This window comes from Salvia splendens, chromosome 5, assembly GCF_004379255.2.
Source record: "Salvia splendens isolate huo1 chromosome 5, SspV2, whole genome shotgun sequence".
NCBI classification, from domain to species: Eukaryota; Viridiplantae; Streptophyta; class Magnoliopsida; order Lamiales; family Lamiaceae; genus Salvia; species Salvia splendens.
The window spans coordinates 34,803,189-34,823,585 of NC_056036.1; the positions used below are offsets into that span (position 1 = coordinate 34,803,189).

Consider the following 20,397-nt stretch of genomic DNA (forward strand, 5'->3'; position numbering starts at 1 on the left):
GATACCCGAATCCACAATCAACTACAAGAAGACCTAATCAAACACATGTGGGCGAAATTCGGCAACGCGTAGAGGTTTTTTTAATTTTTAGTATTTTAATTATGTAATTTTTAATTTTTTAGGATTTTAATTATGTCGTTTTTATTTTATTTGTCATTTGTAATATTATTTAGGTTTTTTTAATGAATTTTAGTATTATTGAAATGTTATTGTTTAATTGAATTTTAAATTAATTGTGCTCGTCCTTGCGGAAGAGCACAGCTGTGAGTGTTGTGCTCTTGCCAGAGAGCAGGCAGAAAAGTGGGGCCGGGCCCACAACCGTGCCGCTGGCAAGAGCACGGTTGTGGATGCTCTAACAAACAGTCTCCATTTTTATGGTTAGTTATACCTAAACAATTAAATACTCTTAACATATTTAACTAAAAACAAGAAACCTAACTAATAGTAGTATAATAAAAATGATGTAAATTCAATGAACCAGGAAGATATTTGTGATAGCAGTTTATAAAATTAATTGCGCTGGATGTATATAAACTATGGTCGGATGAAATTACCCACTATGGTCGTGTCTGATGAAAGTTGCGATCGGGAGTAGGGGAGGCTACTCCCATATAACCGGGAAACCAGCACCAGCACTGCCTGGAAGCAAGGAGTACGATGATTGGGAGGAGACGGATCTAATCGTCTTCTCGTGGATTGTGGGCAATATCGAAACCGATATCATTGCGAATTTCGCCCATCATCAGACGGCCAAGGCAATCTGGGATAACCTATCCACCACATACGAGAGTGAAGCCGATCTCTATCTCGTGTATGACTTGGAGGATAAGGCAAACACGATTAAGCAGGGGAACATGGATCTGGAAACATATTATCGAAAAATCCATGGAATGTGGATCAATATCGACCAGCATTAGAAACAACCGGTTGACTGTTGTGACAAGGAGTAAACCAATTTCGAGTTTACTCGAACACCAAGAGGCTGCTCCGATTTCTGGCAGGGCTGAACGAGGAGCACGAGGGAGTCCGGCATGACATCCTCCAGGAAGTGACCCCTCCCCCCGTAGAAACTGCCTATGGGTGGGTCAAAAGGGAGGCGGCTCGACGGAGACTCGGGCCACTGGATCCCTCCAACAAAGCCATTGACGGACGCGGGGGGAGGGGGGATTCGTCATCAGGAGGTATTGGCCATGGATTCACGGCACAGGGGCAGCGACAAGTCCATCGGAGCGGGACCGCGCGTTCAACCACCGCCACTCACGGGCCTGGAAACAAACCGGTGGACAAATCCAAACTTTGGTGCTCTCATTGTGGAATGCAAAAGCACACATGAGAGACGTGCTTTCAATTGCTGGGATATCCCGAATGGTGGGAGGAGAGGCAGACGACAAGAGCGAAAATGGCGGTCGGAGTTTCCACCGGGAATGAGGCGGCAAAATTGATCCCCAACACAGGAAATCGGGAGGTGATGAACAGATAGGGAAAATTGAGACAAGGACCGGAAACTTCCGGCGGAGGCGAGAGTGGCGGCGGTGTCATCGGTGCCGGGAATTTCACCGAGAGAACATGAAAGGAAAAGGGAGGCGGTGGCGGACATAATGAAGCTGGAGGTAAAGGGTTAGGGGATCAAAACCCTAACCCTAATTACTTTGATTTTTCGTAAAATGCACCCCAAACTTTGTTTAAATTGCGCCAGACACCCCATTCTTTGCATATGAGACCCCCAATTTATGATGAGTTACAGATTGATCCCTAGTTTATAGATTATTATGAAAAACCCCTAATTACTTGAAAACTGTGCAACTCAATCCTATTACACTTTAAAATCAATTGGAACCCTTGAACCGTATTTCCGCTGCATTTATTGTGAAGATTGATAATGGGGGTGATAAAAAGGGATGGATATTTGACTGTAGATCCACCGACATGATGACTCCCAATAAAGATGATTATGTTAGTTTTAGTAATATTACTAAAACTATATACAAGCTGCTAGTGGGGAATTGATTACTGTGGTCGGGGCGGGCACTATTGAAATATCCCCGACCTTGAAATTATCAAATTGTCTTTATGTTCCTACTCCGTCCCAGAGATTGATGTTTATAAGCCACGTGACGAAAGAGTTGAACTGTACTTTGCTGATGCACCCCGTCTTCTGTATTTTGCAGGATATTCGGGCGAGGAAGATACTTGGGCGTGGCACTGAGAGCCGAGGACTCTACTACATGGATGAGATAGCTCAACAAGGCAGTGTGATGCTGGCTCATGGGTCCACGAAACGGAAAATTTAGCTCTGGCACCAACGACTGGGACACCCTTCCCCTGGCTATTTTAGTTTACTTTTTCCTAAACTCTCTATTCCGAAAGATTTTTCTTGTGAGACTTGTGTTTTGGCCAAGAGCCATAGACAATTGTTTAAATCTACAAATACTCGTATGAATTCAGTTTTTTCCCTTATTCATGCTGATGTGTGGGGTCATGCACCTATTGTTGGGGAGAATGGTTTTTGATATTTTGTGATTTTTGTAGATGATTGCACTAGGATGGCTTCGATATAGTTTCTAAAACACAAGTCTGAGGTAATTGATAAATTCATCCTTTTCTTTAACCTTATCCAAACCCAGTTCCAAACCACTATAAAAACCTCTTGTCCTTATACACCTGAACAAAATGGGGTAGTAGAAAGAAAAAGCAGAACCATCCTCGAAATTACCCGAGCCTTGATGTTTGAATCCAAATTTCCTACCTACTTTTGGCCCAAAGCTGTTGCTACCTCTATCTACCTCAAAAACCAACTCCCCACAAAAATCCTAAACAAAAAAACACCCCTTGACATCATTTCCAAGCTCACCAAAATACCGAACATCTTAACCTTCAACCCAAAGTTTTTAGATGTACCGGTTATGTCCATATCCCTAAACATGAAAGAACAAAATTGTCCCCTTGTGCTACCAAATGTGTGTTTTTGGGTTCCGGGATTAACCAAAAGGGGTATAGATGTTATGATCCAACTACAAAAAGAGTAGTAACCACAATGAACTGCAATTTCCTGGAAACTGAATTTTATTACCATACCCACCTTAGTAGTCAGGGGGAGAGTAAGTCAGACAAAACATCGTACTACCTAAGTTCGTTTGTGCCTGGGCCAAATTTCTTCGATGAGGACTCAACAGAGAAGGTTAGCATTGCCACCGAGCATGTCCTAACCACACTAGAGTACTCTGAACTGCGTCCCAGTGTCCCTCCTCAACCGGTATCCGAAGCACCTGAGGTAATTTCTGATTCACCACAAGAAAATACTCCTACTGACCCTATTGATACAGAGACTGCAAATGAAGATATGACTCTAGATGAGAGCACATGTCGTTATATACTCCCACCAAGGAGTACTCGTGGCACCAAAGAGATTCTCCCCGGAAAAAATAGGTAGGAAGAGTCAGTATGCTGTGGTGAACTTTGTGAAAGGGAATTTAACCAAGATGGCAAGAGCTTTTGAGGCTGCTCTCTATGAGGAAGAGGAGATTCCCTATACAGCGGAAGAGGCCTGGAAAGTTAAACATTGAAGAGATGTTATGCTTGTAGAGATGGATACTCTGTTGAAGAATAAAACTTGGGAAGTTAGCAAACTACCCAAAAGAGCTACCACTGTGGGGTGCAGATGGGTATTCACAGTCAAGAGAAGACCCGACGGATCTATTGATCGATATAAAGCTAGGTTGGTGGCGAAAGGATATACCCAAACTTATGGCGTCGACTATGCGTAGACTTTTTCACCAGTTGCCAAAATCAACACAGTAAGAGTTTTGTTCTCGATAGCGGCTAACCGGGATTAGCCCATACACCAGTTTGATGTAACAAACGCCTTCCTACATGGGGAACTGACCAACTTGTTTATATGTTTGCAAGAAGACACTATATGGCCTCAAACAATCTCCTAGGGCATGGTTCGGGAGATTCACTGAAGTGATGAAGAAGTATGATTATCGGCAAAGCAACTCAGATCACACCTTGTTCCTCAAGAAGAAGAATGGTAAGATTACATGTCTTATTATTTATGTTGATGATGTGATTATTGCTGGGGATGACGAAGAAGAAATAAGCCAGTTGAGAAAAAATCTTTCCAAGGAATTGATGAGGCTCGTTTCATGCATGTGTTCCGTGATAAAACTACACCAAATTTTGTAATCTAACGTCCAATTGTGAGCCAGATGTTTGTGTGAAAGTCCGCCATATTCAGAAAACGAGTGGATCAGTTGGGCGGACAAACGGGTCAAGGAGAAGGAGTCAATTTGTTGTGCAAACGGTTCAAGTCAGACTACATGACATGCGGCAAGAGCACCCGATTAGGAGATGGAGCACAACACAAGAAAGATCCCCAAAGGCAAAGGGCAAGAGAGACTTTTCTAAGGGAAGTTGCCCTAGGGATCAAGACCCACGTCTTCCTATAAATGGAAATAGAGAAGGAGGAATGAGGTAGCACTCACTTAGACTTTAGCTCTCTTCTAGGGTTGAAATGGGGGCTCCTAACACTCCAAACTCCTGATTTTCGTCACATGCACACTTGGTTTTTAGTTTAGTTTTAGTTTAGCAGTGGTTGGGTGTTGGTTTCGCACTTCCGTCATTTTCGTTATGTAATTCCGTTCCGAGAAGGGACGATGAAACAATCTCTGATTTAGCTTTTCTTCTTTTGATTTACGTTGTGTTTTGTTGCAGACTCTGGATGTTTTTAATTCAGTAAATTTAGTGTTATGGCTTCTCTCATACTTAAATGTTCTGTTTACCATGCATAAAGTTCTTGATTCACCTTTGAGTGCCGATTTATGTTTCATGTTTGAGCTGAGTGTTTTTGCTATTGTTTAATCTACTAGATATGAGTTTTAACTTATGAATTCTGCCCGGTTGTGAAGAAATCTTGAAGGAAATATGCTAGGATGTTTAGATCTGGTTGTTGGCAGCATGGTAGAGTAGATCTGATTTCGTTTACGTAGATGAAGTTCAGAGCTTAGAGTATATTTTTGAGTCGTAAGTTTGTTTTAGTTTTGTTGGGTCACAAGTATTAGGAAATGTTCAGATCTGATTATGCTCTATTTTTCATGTTTATTTCGTAAAGAAGATGAAGTTGTTAGAAAAGTTTTACTTTATCGTACGTTTTGCAGGAGACTGACAGTCGCTCACTTTTATTCTGTTTGGTTTCAAGAAATTTTAGTGTGAGTTGATCAAGTAGTTCTAGTCCCGTTTAGCAAGTGGATCAGCTTAGTTAGTTTAGTCTTCCAGTTCGTAGTTTAACTTAGCCCACCCTGTGAAGCATGGCAGCAGTCATTCCCATTTTGTCCACAACAAATGTAAAACACATCGTCTCTATGGGATCGATCCTTACTTCCCTATACTAGCTAATAGTATTGTGGGTTAAGGTTTTGAAACGCTCTCAGTTCCCCCATTCATATCACTTAAGTCAACTTAAGTTAAGTTGATCAGTTTGAATTTCCACTGGACCCACTCACCAGCATTCGCAGGTAAAAGGGCATACAATTGGCCAGCTGGATCAGTTTGACAATCTAACTTGAGCAATTCACAACGATAACAACATGAAGGAGAAGACACAGTAAAGAAAAAAACCAGGACGTTTCAGGAATTCGAGATGAAAGATCTTGATCTCCTAAAGTACTTCTTAGGCATAGATGTACTTAGTTCAAAACAGGGGATCTTTATCAATCAGAGAAAATATGTACTTGATATCCTAGCAGAGACGAGGATGATAGATTGTAATCCAGCAGACACTTCAATTATCCAAAATCACGGGTTGCAGATTCGAGAGGGAGCTAAACTCGCTGAACGAGAGAGGTATCAACAGTTAGTCGGGAAACTCGTCTATTTGTCTCACACTAGGCCAGACCTTGCTTACGCCGTTGGAGTAGTAAGTTAATTCATGCATGCGCCACAAGAAGATCATTGGGAGGCAGTATTGAGAATAATGCGATACTTGAAGGGTACACCGGGGCATGGAGTGTTGTTCAAGAAACATGGGCACTTAGAGATACTTGGGTACACTGATGTAGATTGGGCAGGGAACCCAAATGATAGGAAGTCGTCGGCCGATTACTTTACCTTTGTAAGAGGTAACCTGGTGACATGGAGAAGTAAGAAACAGAAGGTGGTCGCACTTTCCAGTGCTGAGGCAGAATTCTGAGGAATCAAGAGTGGATTAACAGTTGTGCCTCGGGAAACTCATGACAGAGCTGGACCTTAAATCCACTCAACCGTGTTGGCTGTTGTGTGACAACAAGGCCGCTATTAGCATCTCTGAGAATCCAGTTCAGCATGACCGAACCAAGGATGTTGAGGTTTATCGACACTTCATAAAGGACACGATTGATGCGAAGGTGGGGGAGCTACCTAATGTCAAGTCAAAGGATCAACTGGCGGACATCTTGACGAAGGCTGTAAATTCACATTCTTTTCGAGGAGTATTGGACAAGTTAAGAATTGGTGATCCCATCACTGAACTTGAGGGGAGTATTGGAAGGAAGATTCTATGCAATCAAGAGACCAATTTCCTAACAACACATATTAGTAGGAAGATTAGTAATTGATTATAAATTGATTGTTTTTTCTTATATAGAATATTAGATCTAGAGTAATTAGACTTACCATTTACTGTAATCACCAAGGCTTATAAAAAGGTGCGTAAATCAGCATGCTCAATCAACGAAATAGAGAATGATTTCTCAGAAAACCTGTTTTATTAGTATTAAATATACCCCCAAAATAAATTTACTTTTAGTATCAAATAGTAGATTAGCTTGAGATGATAACGAAGTTAAATTTCTAGCTATATATGTTGCAATAAGGTCTATAACTATATCAGTGTTCTATTTCATAATATCTTATACTGTAATACGACAAATGATGAAACATTGTTATTCTCAAGCTACAAGAGTATACCATCAAATTGAATTCATCGATCTAGACACTTCTTTTATAGTTTTATGCAATATATTTTTTAGGGTATATCCCCTCAACTCAATTCAGACCTCAGTTATGTAATGGAATATTGTAATATAGGCGTCTTTTAGAACAAATTTAATTCGACAATGAATATATACGAAGATGATATAATATATACCTTCAAATCCCTCCTCCTAACAAAAAAATAAAAGAACACTACAAAGCAAAACAAACAAAAATTGGGAGGGAAGAAAAAAACGAACCTAATTGAAGAGTAGTACTTATCTTAGAGATAATGTGGATGGCAAGCTAGGAGTGAAATGTTCGAGTTTATCCATCACCAATAGATAAAGACGATCATAAGTGCGGCCTCGGTGCAGATTTTAGATTCTCTGTAAAATTTTAATAATAATTTACAGATTTTAGATTCTCTATTAAATAACCAGCTCTTAAAAACAAATTATTTTCAATTTAAATTGTCCCTTAAAATTAAAAATTTTAAATTTTCTATTTTATAACAAACTATTTTCAATTTAAATTGTCCCTTAAAATTAAAAATTTTAAATTTTCTATTTTATAACGTGAATCCCACAATCTACTAACACACTTTTTATTATTTTTTCTTCTCAATTCTCTTACTTTATTCATTTTTTTCATCTCTCACTTTATCAATTCTTTTTTCTTACTTTACCAATTGTGTATTAAAACTCGTGATGTTTCAAAAGTCTCTTTTATAGGACGGATGTAGTAATAATTTAGTGATTTGGATAATATAGTGTAGTATATTGCTATTATGTGTATAATTAATTAGTAGAAATTATTTTTAATTTTTTTCTCTTTTTTTATACACATTATATGGCAACATATCTAGACTATTAAATTTTAATTGTAAAACTTGGACAAAAATTAATACAAACTTATGTTTTTAGTAAGAAGACACTTCTTTTGTGCACAAATTTTAAAAAATGAAGTTTTATAAGTTAAATGAAGAAATAATAATATAAAAAATAAACTATCTAATAAAAGAAATAATTCACTTCCCTTGGGACTAGGGAGTATATACATCTACTATTAATAATTTTTCTCAGCGTTGCTTTATAGCATTATGTGGGACAAATTTACTTGTACTATTGTACGTTAGCTATATTTGTTTTGCAATACTATAACTATAGTGCAAGAACCGAAGGAAGAAGAAGCAAAGATGATATGTTTAAATGAAGAAGTTTTCCACGTGTCATACGATTCCCTCTGCGTTATTACACGTTATCATTTTTGCTGACTTAGCTTCAAAGTCATCCACCTTATTTATATTATCAAATCTCTTCATCCAAACACTGTCTTCCGAAACATATTCATAGGTCACAAAAAAGTTGTGATTGCAAATTAAACCAACCGAAAATGGCTCCCGAGATTGTCAAGTCAACAGCCGGAAACGCGGCGGCGCCGGTGGTTGGCGCTTCTAAGCATGCCTACGTGACTTTCTTGGCCGGCGCCGGTGACTATGTGAAAGGCGTCGTTGGGTTGGCTAAGGGTTTGAGGAAAGTCGGCGCTGCTTTCCCGCTTGTGGTGGCGATCCTGGCCGACGTGCCGGTGGAGCACCGCCGCATCCTGGTGGAGCAGGGATGTGTACTCCGTGAGATCGAGGCCGCGTTCCCGTGTGCCGGTGCCGATCAGAACCACGCATATGTTAGGAATTATTTCCTTCTCAACTACTGCAAGCTTCGCCTTTGGGAGGTATTTACTCTGTCACAAGTTAATAAATTAGTTGACTCATATTCTATTTTGAGTTATTCGAAATTACTTGAATTAATTTTTTTTGGCAAAAAATTGTTCAATTTCCTGTTTTACTTTTTTTGTCTATTTAATATTCGAACAGCAAATTTTTTTTGATCTCATACCGAAAAGAAAGGAACTAGGCAATTTGAGGGACTGAAGGAGTAACAATTTTACACATTAATCACATTTTTGTTGTGCATTGAATATGGTTTTGTATGATGATGTGTAGTTTGTGGAGTATGAGAGAATGATATACATGGATGCGGATGTGCAAGTGTTTGATAATGTAGATCACCTATTTGAGCTTCCGAGTGGGTATTTCTATGGGGTGGTGGATTGCGTGTGTGAGATGTCCGGCGATGTCTGCCCACAGAAGCTTCGATGGCCGCACGAACTCGGCCCTCAGCCTCCTTTCTACCTCAATGGTGGCATGTTTGTTTTCCAGCCTGATCTCACCACCTATCATCATCTCATTCACACCCTCAGCATCACTCCTCCCACCCCTTTTGCTGAGCAGGTACTCATTCATTGTTATAACTTATACATTTTGAATGAAATATTATAATTTTTAATATATAATAATGTTATGCATTTTGATCAAATTGATCAATCAAATAGTACTTATATTACATATTTTCAATTTTTCTGATTTTTATATAAAGTAATATAATTAAATTATAAATTTCGTTAAAAAAGTTTTTCTTTGATAAAAACTGTGACAGCAATCACTTGCGTTTAGAATTTTTTTAAAAAATCGTAGTTTAGGACAGTTTTCTTAAGTTGAAAGATAAATTATTTTAATCTTTTTACTTGTTTTAGGATATTTTTGTTTGTGTTCTTTACTTATGGTTGTGATACTAATAATGAGGATGCTTTATGCTTGCAATTCTGCTGATCCAACTGCAGTGCCCCTGAATAAGGATGCTCTAGGAGATGAGCGTTGATGGTATAGTTAGAAATAGTATCTTTAATTATATTAAAAAAATATTCTTAGCCATTATTGTTAGTATTAAATAAATTTTGATCAATACCATATCACAAATTTAATCATATTGTGATCCATTTCATAATATTTGAAACAATATTAAATCACAATTGAGATTTTCTCCGCCATTCTAAATGAGTAGAAAACAATGTTGTCTAGGTACAAAACGAATTGTTTTTATTTTTATTTGGAGAAATAATATCTGCTTTTTAGGCATCATAAAAAGACATTATTTCATTTTGATAAATGAATTGAGAAAAAAGTTTCTTAATTTAATAATTTATTTTAAAATTTGAAAGATGTAGTGCACAAAATTAGAAAAATCCTATTAACATGGGGTTGGAAACTTTTGTCAGGATTTCCTAAACATGTTCTTCAGAGAAAAGATGAAGGCAATTTCTCCGGAATACAATCTATTGGTGGCGATGTTGTGGCGACACCCTGAAGCTGTCGACGTCGAGAAGGCGAAGGTGGTTCACTACTGCGTGGCCGGGTCGAAGCCATGGAGATTCACGGGCGAGGAAGAGAATATGGAAAGAGAAGACATGAAGATGCTAGTGAACAAGTGGTGGGATATATACAACGATGCATCCTTGGATTTCAATGTAGCCCAACGCTTAACTAAGGGTTTGCCGTTGTCACGGGAGGTGGTGGTTCACTATAGGTCTGCTTCATCTGCGGCGTGATCGATGCCAAATGTTCTCAAAATTAAATAAGTGTTATGTAACTTTTGTATGAAAAATGTCTTGCAATGGCCTAGACATTATATAACTACCTTTTTTTTTCCTTTTTTACTTCCTTCTAGAAAAGTATACTCAATTTATCAATTCTTGCTTATTTTCTTTTCGAAACTACTCCCACCGTCTCTAAAGAATATAAACTATTCTCTTTCTCGTTCTGTTTGTACAAAGTATGAACATTCTTATTTTGAAAAAAATCAACAAACATATTATACGTACACATAAATTTATTTTAAAATTATACCATTAATAACTTATATCATTATAATAATATGGACCTCATATTTTATTAACATTATTTGCATTATCCTTTTTGTCTCTCTTACTTTTACCCTTATTTATTAAAATTTGTGCCGAACCTATTGTTCATGCTCTCTGGGACGCAAGGAGTAATTTTTTGCTTTTTTTTTATTTTTATTGAAAATATCAAATTCAGTCTTAGTTATATTAAAATTGAAATGAACTTTTCAAATTCGGTCTAATTTATAATAAAATAAAAAGAGGAATGTAAATTTTTGTAAATGTTTGTACTTTTTCGATACCTAATAAATATAGATATTATTTGAGTTTTTTTAGATGAGATTTAATTTTGTATGAACCTAATAAAAATAAATATAAGTATTTGAGTTTTTTAGATAAGACTTAATTTTGTGTGAAGTATTTTTGCACTATTTTTGAACAGTTATTTTTCTTTATTTTTTGCATTAAGGTTATTTTAGTTATTTGTCATCATTTTTTTTAGTATACCACTTTTGTATATTTTTGCTACTTCATGAATTAATTGCATTATAAATAGAGTGAATACAAGAGTGTACTTTTGTATATTTTTGCTACTACATGAGATGAATTGCATTACAAATTCCTAAAGTCATTTGAGATATTTTTAAATTTTTATTACTATTTCTTTCTCATTTTGTCCTTTCTAACTTCAAAGAAGAACCGTTTCTTATTTTATATTTCTCTCTTCTTTTATCTCTCTGTTACCATTTCATTTATATCTCTATCTAATTAATAATCTTACTTTATGCTAAAAGTCAACTTATGTTTTTTTATTGGAATAATGTTTTATGTTGATGCTTGAACCGATACTTAATTATATCTATACCTATAATAAATCGGGACTAATTATCCTAAGAACTGTGACTATTTTTCATTGTAATACTATTGTTCGTATAATAAATTGGACTAACCTATAAGCACATTCATTTAAGTAGTGGCAACCTTTCGTTTCAAGTGTTACATTTATCAATATGGGCAACATAATACTCCTGCAACAAAGCATTTCTTATCAATATGGATAATTTATGCACTTAAATTCGGTTTATTACTATGTTCAATGAAGAAAAAATAGATAAGAGAAAATAAAACTAAGAGAGTAAGTTTCGTCTCAATTATAACGAAACATTTATGTTAATGTGTATTAACTATTTATGCAATGTTGTTTGTGAGTGAAATGAAAGAATAAATAGAGAGAATAATATCTAGCAGTATAATGTTGTTATGCATTAAATGTGGAGAGACAATAACGTGTAATGTCAAAGCTGGTTTCAGTAAATCTAATAAATTTGTTTTTCCCTCTTATAACCTGTATTTGTATATAGATATAATTATATCGTTGTCGGAATGTGTATCACATCTCGTTACATTATTTTCCAACAAATTTTAGTACTCTACTTTTTTTTGCTCTTAGTGTATAGATATAAGTTTATCACTGTTGTTGTCGGCATCAGTAAAAGATTTAAGACTGTATAAAATCGTGTTATATAAACGTTTTAAGTATTCATAACCTTCAAAAGTACTAATTTTAATACCCATTTGTCTAAAGATAGTTGAATCACGTTCATTATCTGGTCGTTCCAAGATAGTTGAGCATTTTCTTTATTAACAAAATTCTTTATTTACTTTGTAGTATTTACTTTATCTTTCACTGTCTATTTTTCTCTCCACTCTACCTTAAAATAAATAAAGTATTTTTTTCTTTTCGTAAAAATGTATATATTGATGAAGTTTAAATCTTCTAGCACAACATAATTATAAATAAAACAAAGAATTCTCTCCAAAATCTGTCTTCCAAAAAATGGATACCGAGATTCTCAAGTCAACAGCCGGAAACGAGGCGACGCCGGTGGTGGGAGCTTCTAAGAATGCCTACGTGACGTTCTTGGCCGGCGCCGGCGACTATGTGAAAGGCGTCGTTGGATTGGCCAAGGGTTTGAGGAAGGTCGGCGCTGCTTTCCCGCTTGTGGTGGCGCTCCTGGCCGATGTGCCGGTGGAGCACCGCCGCATCCTGGTGGAGCAGGGCTGTATACTCCGTGAGATCGAGCCGGCATTCCCTTCTTCGGATGCCGATCAGAACCACACATATGTTAGGAATTATTTCCTTCTCAACTACTGCAAACTTCGCCTTTGGAAGGTATGTATCTATTTTACACATTTAATCACTTTTTTATTTGGTCACATTTTTGTGGTGCATTTAATATGATTTTGTATAATGAAGTGTAGTTTGTGGAGTATGAGAGAATGATATATATGGATGCGGATGTACAAGTGTTTGATAACATAGATCACCTGTTTGAGCTTCCGAGTGGCTATTTCTATGGGGTGGTCGACTGCGTGTGTGAGATGTCCGGCGATGTCTGCCCACAGAAGCTCGGGTGGCCGCAGGAACTCGGCCCTCAGCCCCCTTTCTACCTCAATGGCGGCATGTTTGTTTTCGAGCCTGATCTCATCACCTATCATCATCTCATTCACACCCTCAGCCTCACCCCTCCCACCCCTTTCGCCGAGCAGGTACTCTAATTATTACAGGGATAAATAATACTCCCTCCGTCCCCTAATAGGAGTCGCTCTTTGACCGGGCACGAGTTTTAAGAAATGTAGAGAAAAGTTGGTTGAAAAAGTTAGTGGAATGTGGGATCCACATTTTTATATTAATTTTATAATAAAATGTGAGTGTAGTGAGTTAGTGGAATGTGAAGCCTACTACCATTTATGGTAAAAATGAAGAGTGACTCTTAATGGGGGACGGCCCAAAATGGAAATTAGCGACTCTTATTCGGGGACGGATGGAGTACTTTAAATCACGGAATATGGTTTGAATGGTTTCATAAAGTTTGGAAATGAAATATTAAATCCCGAGATTTTAAATTTTAATAACTGTCTCGTATATATACAAATGTTTGTTGGTTATTCTCAAAATGACGTGTATTATTTCTTTTTCGTTTTTTCTTCCTTATTTTTGGGAAAACGATATTGTTTGAGCACGAACAAAAGACGTCGTTTTCAATGTGAATGAAACAATTGGCAAATTTTGAAACTTCATAATTTAGTATTCCCTTTTTAAAAATTATATAGTAGTATATTCTATTTTTAACCTTATGAGTGAGACTCCCTAAATTTTTACCAAATGTAGTGATTTAATGAAAATTATTTTTATATTACTATATGTTTAAAGGGATGTAGAATGCGCATTCTCAAAGTCTTGTTAACATGGAGTTGGAAACTTGTTAGGATTTCCTGAACATGTTCTTTAGAGAAAAGATGAAGGTGATTTCTCCGGAGTACAACCTATTGGTGGCAATGTTGTGGCGGCATCCAGAGGCTGTGGACGCGGAGAAGGCGAAGGTGGTTCACTACTGCATGGAGGGGTCGAAGCCGTGGAGATTCACCGGTGAGGAAGAGAATATGGACAGAGTAGACATGAAGATGTTGGTAAGCAAGTGGTGGGATATATACAATGATGCCTCCTTGGATTTCAATGCCGCCGGCGAAGGTGGTGGTTCATTATAGGTCCCCTTATCAATTATAATCATGAAAATTAAATAAGTTGTTGTAATGGCGTACAATGTTTTATGAACTGGACCAACAAGTGAATTGGTCAGATTATCGATTCATGGTTCAACCGATTATCTATTAGAAAGTTTTTCAAATGAGATTTTTGTATTTGGTTTGAACTTTTAATCATTATTTTCAAATTTTAAATTTTGATTATGTTTTTTAATTTTCTATCATAGTTCCTTTTTTAATTGAGTTCTCTTTCTTCAGGTTATGAAATTATGGAAATAGTTTTATAAGAGTATTTGTGCTTATGTTTGTTATTGGGTAACTGTGGACCTGTATTGAAGCTAATATTTATATTTCTCTTGCTTATTCTTATATGAATATCTGTTAAGACACTTCAATTACTACACATAGGATGATAGAGATACTGCAGTATTTTAATTTAAATTATTTTTCTCGATTGTATTATCTGCTTTCTTCCTGTTAAAGCAACTCTACACTCAACTAATTGTTTGCCTTTCAAAAGAAATAAAACAGACACTTATGTTTTGGCACCAAGATCTTGTTAGTTTATAACAAGGCAGTTTGAATACTCAACTTCAGAAAGTAAGAAGTTCATTACAAGGCAAGAGAAGCTAAAGATGGGAAGCCATCAGTTGACTGGTTTACAGAAACGCGATTGTCAGAGATGGATTCACACCGTTGCCGTAGGCCACCGGATAGTTTCTGGTGAGGAGTGTATCAGTAAACAAAATAGAGTTAAACAGTGCTTCATATGAAATAAATTGCCAAATTTTGTCTATTTTATGTTCAACTTCCTTTGAAAGAAATAGTATACAAGATTTCAAACATATGGGAGCTAGACGTCACCACGGTTCGTGAACCGCCGGTTCACGGTTCGGAACCGGCGGTTCCGGTTCAAGATTTGTTGGAACCGGAACCGGCCCGTCGAAGACCGCACGGTTCCGGTTTATGAACCGTGAACCGCCGGTTCACTTGAACCGGCCTAACCGTCGGTTGTTACCCGGTTCCGGGCCGGTTCGGCGGTTTATCCGATTTTTTTTTTTTTTTTTTTTTGCATTTTGTAAATTGTAATTCAAGTTTAAAATGTAAAAAAACTTGCGTAAATAACATTAGAATGAAGCGATGTACAAATGTAATTTTATTGATACAAATTACAACTTCAAAATTACAAATTACAACTTTAAAATTACAAATTACAAGTTAAAATTTACAAATTACAACATAAAAATTAGAAATTACAACTTCAAAACATATTAAAACTTACTAAAACATATTAAAACTTACTAAAACATATTAAAACATACTAACATATTATAACATATTAAAACATATTAAAACATACTAACATATTAAAACATACTAACATATTATAACATATTAAAACATATTAAAACATACTAACATATTAAAACTTACTAAAACATATTAAAACATATAAAACTTACTAAAACATATTAAAACATATTAAAACATATTAACATATTAAAACGTACTAAAACATATTAAAACATACTAACATATAAATCAAAGGAAGGACCACGCTGAGGCATTCCACAATAGGCCATCTTGCACAAGCATATAAGAAAAGGCGGTAGTCCGCACATAATCTTTTTCCGAGCAAGTATACCAAATGGTGCTCTCAAATTAAAGACTTATCATATAACATATTAAAACATACTAACATATAAATCAAAGGAAGGACCACGCTGAGTCATTCCACAATAGGCCATCTTGCACAAGGATATAAGAAAAGGCGGTAGTCCGCACATAATCTTTTTCCGAGCAAGTATACCAAATGGTGCTCTCAAATTAAAGACTTATCATATAACATATTAAAACATATTAAAACTTACTAACATATTAAAACTTATATCATATAACATAATAAAACATATTAAAAAACTACTAACATATTAAAACTTATTATAACATATTAACATAGTAAAACATTTAATTTAGAAGTTTAGAACTTACTTGTAATCGAAGAGCGGCTCGCCTTCCCACCTCCTCCGCAACTTGTGCTCTAGAAGGGGCACGACGACGCCGAGAGTCACTTTGATCTTGAGCAATGCCCTTGCCCCGATCACCACCACGACGAGATGAAGACATGATATTATGGAAATTGGAAGTAGAGAATAGATAGTAGTGTTTATGTGAATATGACTATATGATAACGTGAACAAGAACAACGTGAGTAAATTATGAGCGCAAACAACGTACACAACTTGAGAGAATGAGGATGGAGAATAGAGAAATTGAGATTGAGAGAGAAATTCTTATTAACACAAGAATGGGGTGAGTAGAAATGGAAGAGGAGGGGGTATTTATAGGGGAAAATTGTGATTAAAAATTAAAAAAAAAAATCAAATTTTGAAAAATAACGCCGAAACCGCCGGTTCGCCGCCGAAACCGCCGGTTTTCGGTGGAACCGGCGGTTTACGGACCGTTTGAATTTTCAAATTTTGAAAATTGCGGTGGGAAACCGCCGGTTTAGGCCCAGAACCGCCGGTTTAGGCCCGGAACCTGAATTCCAAGGAAGGTGTTACAACCCACAAACACTATCGGAAAGCTAAATGTGAACCCCAGCGCGAACCCGAGATCCTCCGCGAATTAGAACCAAGTATGTGAAAAGTGAACTGAGCAACAGGCTGTTCGTGAGGCCTCCACCGAGAAGGTCCCTCCAGCTTGCATGCTTCTTCCTTTTATAGATGCGGACATAGCCTTCTAGAGTCTTCGTAGAAATCCCTATTCTACCCTTCAACTCCGAGGCTTCCTCCGTCAAGTAATTTCTTTCATAATGTCCGCTCTTTCGCCAGTTTCCTATGACTATGCAAGCGTCCTCTTCTTTTCCTGGATCTAGCGAAAACCTTCACACACCTGGCTTAAAACATGCGTTAGACCCAGTAATTTCACGAAATAAAACCCCTAGACCGATGCATGAAATTAGCCTTATCAAACTGCTCACACTTAAACCATGCTTGTCCTAAAGTATGAAAGACAAGAGAAAGAAATAAGGCGAATTTCAATGGACGGTCCCTAAGAACGACTCTACAAACAAAAACAAAAACAGACTCCTGGACCTAGACAACTGGCAAAATAAAAAAAAACAGACTTATAAAAGAAAACAACACAAAGAATCAAAACACAAACAAGCATGAACTAGGTTCGACTTTTAGGCAACCGTCCCCACAAGCTTAAGTTCAATCCGATCGTCTACAGTCTTCAAATCTTCCCCCTTCCCTCTTCTACCTAAACAGTCCGTCAGTTCGTCAAGATAGCCTATTGACACCCCAGCAGTTAGGTTCGCTCGATCACTCATTCCTCACCAGGTATGTTAGGATCAAAACGCTCCCCAGTTAAAGTTATGCCACCGATGCGTTGGGTTATGAGAGTTTTACCCTTCTTACTTCTCTTTTTTTTCCCATTGATTTTCCTGGGTCAGGTTGAAATTGCTTCCTGCCCTTGAGGATACTGATATTATATTTATTTATTTTTTTATTTTTTTTCCTATATTATATCCCCTTTTCCCCTGGACTTCGTCCAGCTTATACCTCCAAAATTTTTTTTTACTCCTTCCCTAGACTTCGTCCAGCTTATTCCACCTTTCCTGGACTTCGTCCAGCTTATACCTCCGAAACCCATTTTTTTCTCCTTCATACTCTACTCCCTAAGCATCAAGTGGCAGCTCAATTTACATGTTAGCACAAAAAAGTGTTTAGGCTTATAACTCGCTCTTATAGTAGGGCTGCACAGCTGGGTTATCTAAGGCTTTTTCCATCGTCCCAACTTCATTCAGACCGCCTTTGGTTTATTAAGGAAGAAGGTGTCAAAGTTGACATGTATTCTCTCTTCAATCGCTCTCACTAAGGGAATCCTGCCTTATTATCTCACTAGCTCATGCGAAACACACATCCTAAAGACTCTTAAAACAGAAAGAACACAAACACCATACTTACTCCCCCCCCTCCCACTTCACTCAAGCTTGTCCCCAAGCTATCCTAGTGAATGGGGGAAAAGGAAGTAAGAACAGTAGACAACAGACACAAACGCAAACAAAGCACAAAAACAAAATAAACTTCTCACACTTAGACCGAACATCGGGCTAAGTGGGAGAAAGCGCAACATACGAAACCAAAACAAAACAACCCCTTCTAACACTTGGACCAAAAATTGGGCTAAGTGTAGGAAGGTATAACACATATATACAGAACGATGCATGCGGGCACATAAAAACACAAGCGAAAGAAAAACGAAAAGTAAAAGATAGAAAAGTAAAAGTTACTTGGTTCTGGGGGAAATTCAATTCGGGTTCTGGCCCCCGCGGGAGCCAGACTTGGGTGGCACTGTCTGTTGGGTCACTTTAACTTTCTTTCTTGCCGGTGACTCCGGCGTCTCCTTCTGATCTTCTATGGGTCGGGGTACAATTTTCTTCAAAAGCACGGGCCTGGAGGAAGACGGGGTGGTCTGAGGCCTTTGGGCTTGTGGCGGCTTCTGCACAGCTAGACTCCCTTGACCCGGCGTCTTGGAACCGCCGCTAGGTTCAGGAAGTCCCTTCGGTGTCTCGGGGAACTTCGCTTGAAGCCAATTCGTCATCTTCATCATCAGTGCGACGGCCTCCGCCATCTTGTCGGAACGCCTTGACGATTCTGCCACTAGGTCGGTGATTTGCCCCTTCAGGGCTACGACCTCCTCTCTACTTCTCCCCATTTCCCTCCGTATCTCTGTCACTTCTTTTCGTACACCGATTACCTCCTTCCTCACATTCTCTACTTCGTTTCTCACTTCCTCAACTAACTTTCTGACTTCTGCATCCTCAGCACTGTCCCTTCCTTTACCCCGTAGGGCCACAATCCCCTCCAAAACCATTTTCATCTCTGACCTCATCCATCCGACCTCTTTCCTTACTTCTTTTACTTCTATCCTAGCTCCGGCTTCCATGTCAGCAGTATCCTTCGCCTCCACCATCTCAGGCTCCTGCTTCGTCTGCGCCTCCGACTGACCAACCTCATAAAAGCACATGTCCCTTCCCTGTGTAATGAGCATCCCCTTATTGAAAAAGTAGTCCACGTTGAACACCTCCGGGGGTAGACACATCTTCACTTCTCTGCAGGACTTGTGGATTTTCATAATAACGTTGCGTTGCAGGTAAGCCCCTAGAAGGTGGCATGTGTAAAGATGTCGGGAAGGGTTGGCTGTCACTTGATGGCAGGCTTAGGCTAACCAATAGCCCAAGTGAACACGGACTCCCTTGGCCATGCACCAAGTAAAGTACAAGTCGGGGGTCGTCAGAGCGTTGTTGGCTGTGCCCATCAGGTTGTAGCTAATGAAGGTCTGGGCGAATCGCAGGACCATGTTCTCAATATGGTGGGCCTTTGACCAGCTGGTTTTGAACTGACCTACCCTAGGGTGAGCCACAAACTCCCATGCGTTCTGCGTCTTGAATCCCGGCGTCAGCTTCGGCGGACCAATCATTCTCTCGCTCCACAAACCCTCATCATCCTCTGTGCGCGTAAGCAGTCCCATCCGTAGAGTCCATTCACGGATGCTCATCACATGCTCTTCATTGAAGAGCCGGAATTTGATGGAGTCAGCATTCAGATCGGTGGTGGACTTAAATCGGAAGGTGGAGAAGAATTCCCTTGCCAGGTCGATTGGAACTTCGGCGGTGCTGTGCTTGAGCAACCAATCAAAGCCGATTGCGTCGATATAAGTTCGGAATTCATCATTGCAAGCGATATGCTTGAGCTCCGATGAGCTGTACATTTTTCCAGACTTAGCGTACTTGCCCTGGGCACTCTTTTCCTTGTGGATGGTTGCGCGTTTCGGGTCGTCAAACTTTCTCATCTCGTCCAGGAGCTCTCTTGTAATCCAGATCTCAGTTGGCTCAAAGTTGAGCTCCTCTTCTTGTTCTTCTTCAGAGTCACTAGACCCAGCAGAATCCTCGGGCTCTGCAGCGTATGGTACCTTGGCAGGTCGAGGAAGTGGGGAGTCAGTGGATTTCCCTTTCGCCTTCTTGGTCTTGGAAGGAGCAATTTGTTTCCCCTTCCTTTTCTTCTCGGCCGCGTGGCGGCGTTCCTCTGCATCACTCTCCCCTTTGCTCGGTCTGGGAGATTCTGCCTGCTCAGGTGCTGTGGCTTCTGGACCCAG

General features: G+C 38.5%; 2 protein-coding genes across 2 annotated transcripts; both read left to right on the forward strand.

The window, feature by feature from the left end:
* Positions 1–8,314: 8,314 nt before the first annotated feature.
* LOC121804177 (galactinol synthase 2-like) lies at positions 8,315–10,392 on the forward strand. The gene is made up of 3 exons (XM_042203710.1): positions 8,315–8,679; positions 8,951–9,238; positions 10,063–10,392. The coding sequence occupies exons 1-3, from the start codon at positions 8,344–8,346 to the stop codon at positions 10,390–10,392; spliced, it is 954 nt and encodes a 317-aa protein (XP_042059644.1). The 5' UTR covers positions 8,315–8,343.
* Positions 10,393–12,523: 2,131 nt separating this feature from the next.
* Positions 12,524–14,235, forward strand: LOC121804178 (galactinol synthase 2-like). The gene is made up of 3 exons (XM_042203711.1): positions 12,524–12,859; positions 12,949–13,236; positions 13,993–14,235. The coding sequence occupies exons 1-3, from the start codon at positions 12,524–12,526 to the stop codon at positions 14,233–14,235; spliced, it is 867 nt and encodes a 288-aa protein (XP_042059645.1).
* The last annotated feature ends 6,162 nt before the right edge of the window (positions 14,236–20,397 follow it).

Bases quoted from the DNA above. Each gene is read 5' to 3' on its own strand.
- LOC121804178 (XM_042203711.1), top strand. From the start codon at position 12,524: ATGGATACCGAGATTCTCAAGTCAACAGCCGGAAACGAGGCGACGCCG. The intron at 12,860-12,948 runs GTATGTATCTAT...AATGAAGTGTAG, and splicing joins GCAAACTTCGCCTTTGGAAG to TTTGTGGAGTATGAGAGAAT. The intron at 13,237-13,992 runs GTACTCTAATTA...GAAAAGATGAAG, and splicing joins CCACCCCTTTCGCCGAGCAG to GTGATTTCTCCGGAGTACAA.
- LOC121804177 (XM_042203710.1), top strand. From the start codon at position 8,344: ATGGCTCCCGAGATTGTCAAGTCAACAGCCGGAAACGCGGCGGCGCCG. The intron at 8,680-8,950 runs GTATTTACTCTG...GATGATGTGTAG, and splicing joins GCAAGCTTCGCCTTTGGGAG to TTTGTGGAGTATGAGAGAAT. The intron at 9,239-10,062 runs GTACTCATTCAT...AACTTTTGTCAG, and splicing joins CCACCCCTTTTGCTGAGCAG to GATTTCCTAAACATGTTCTT.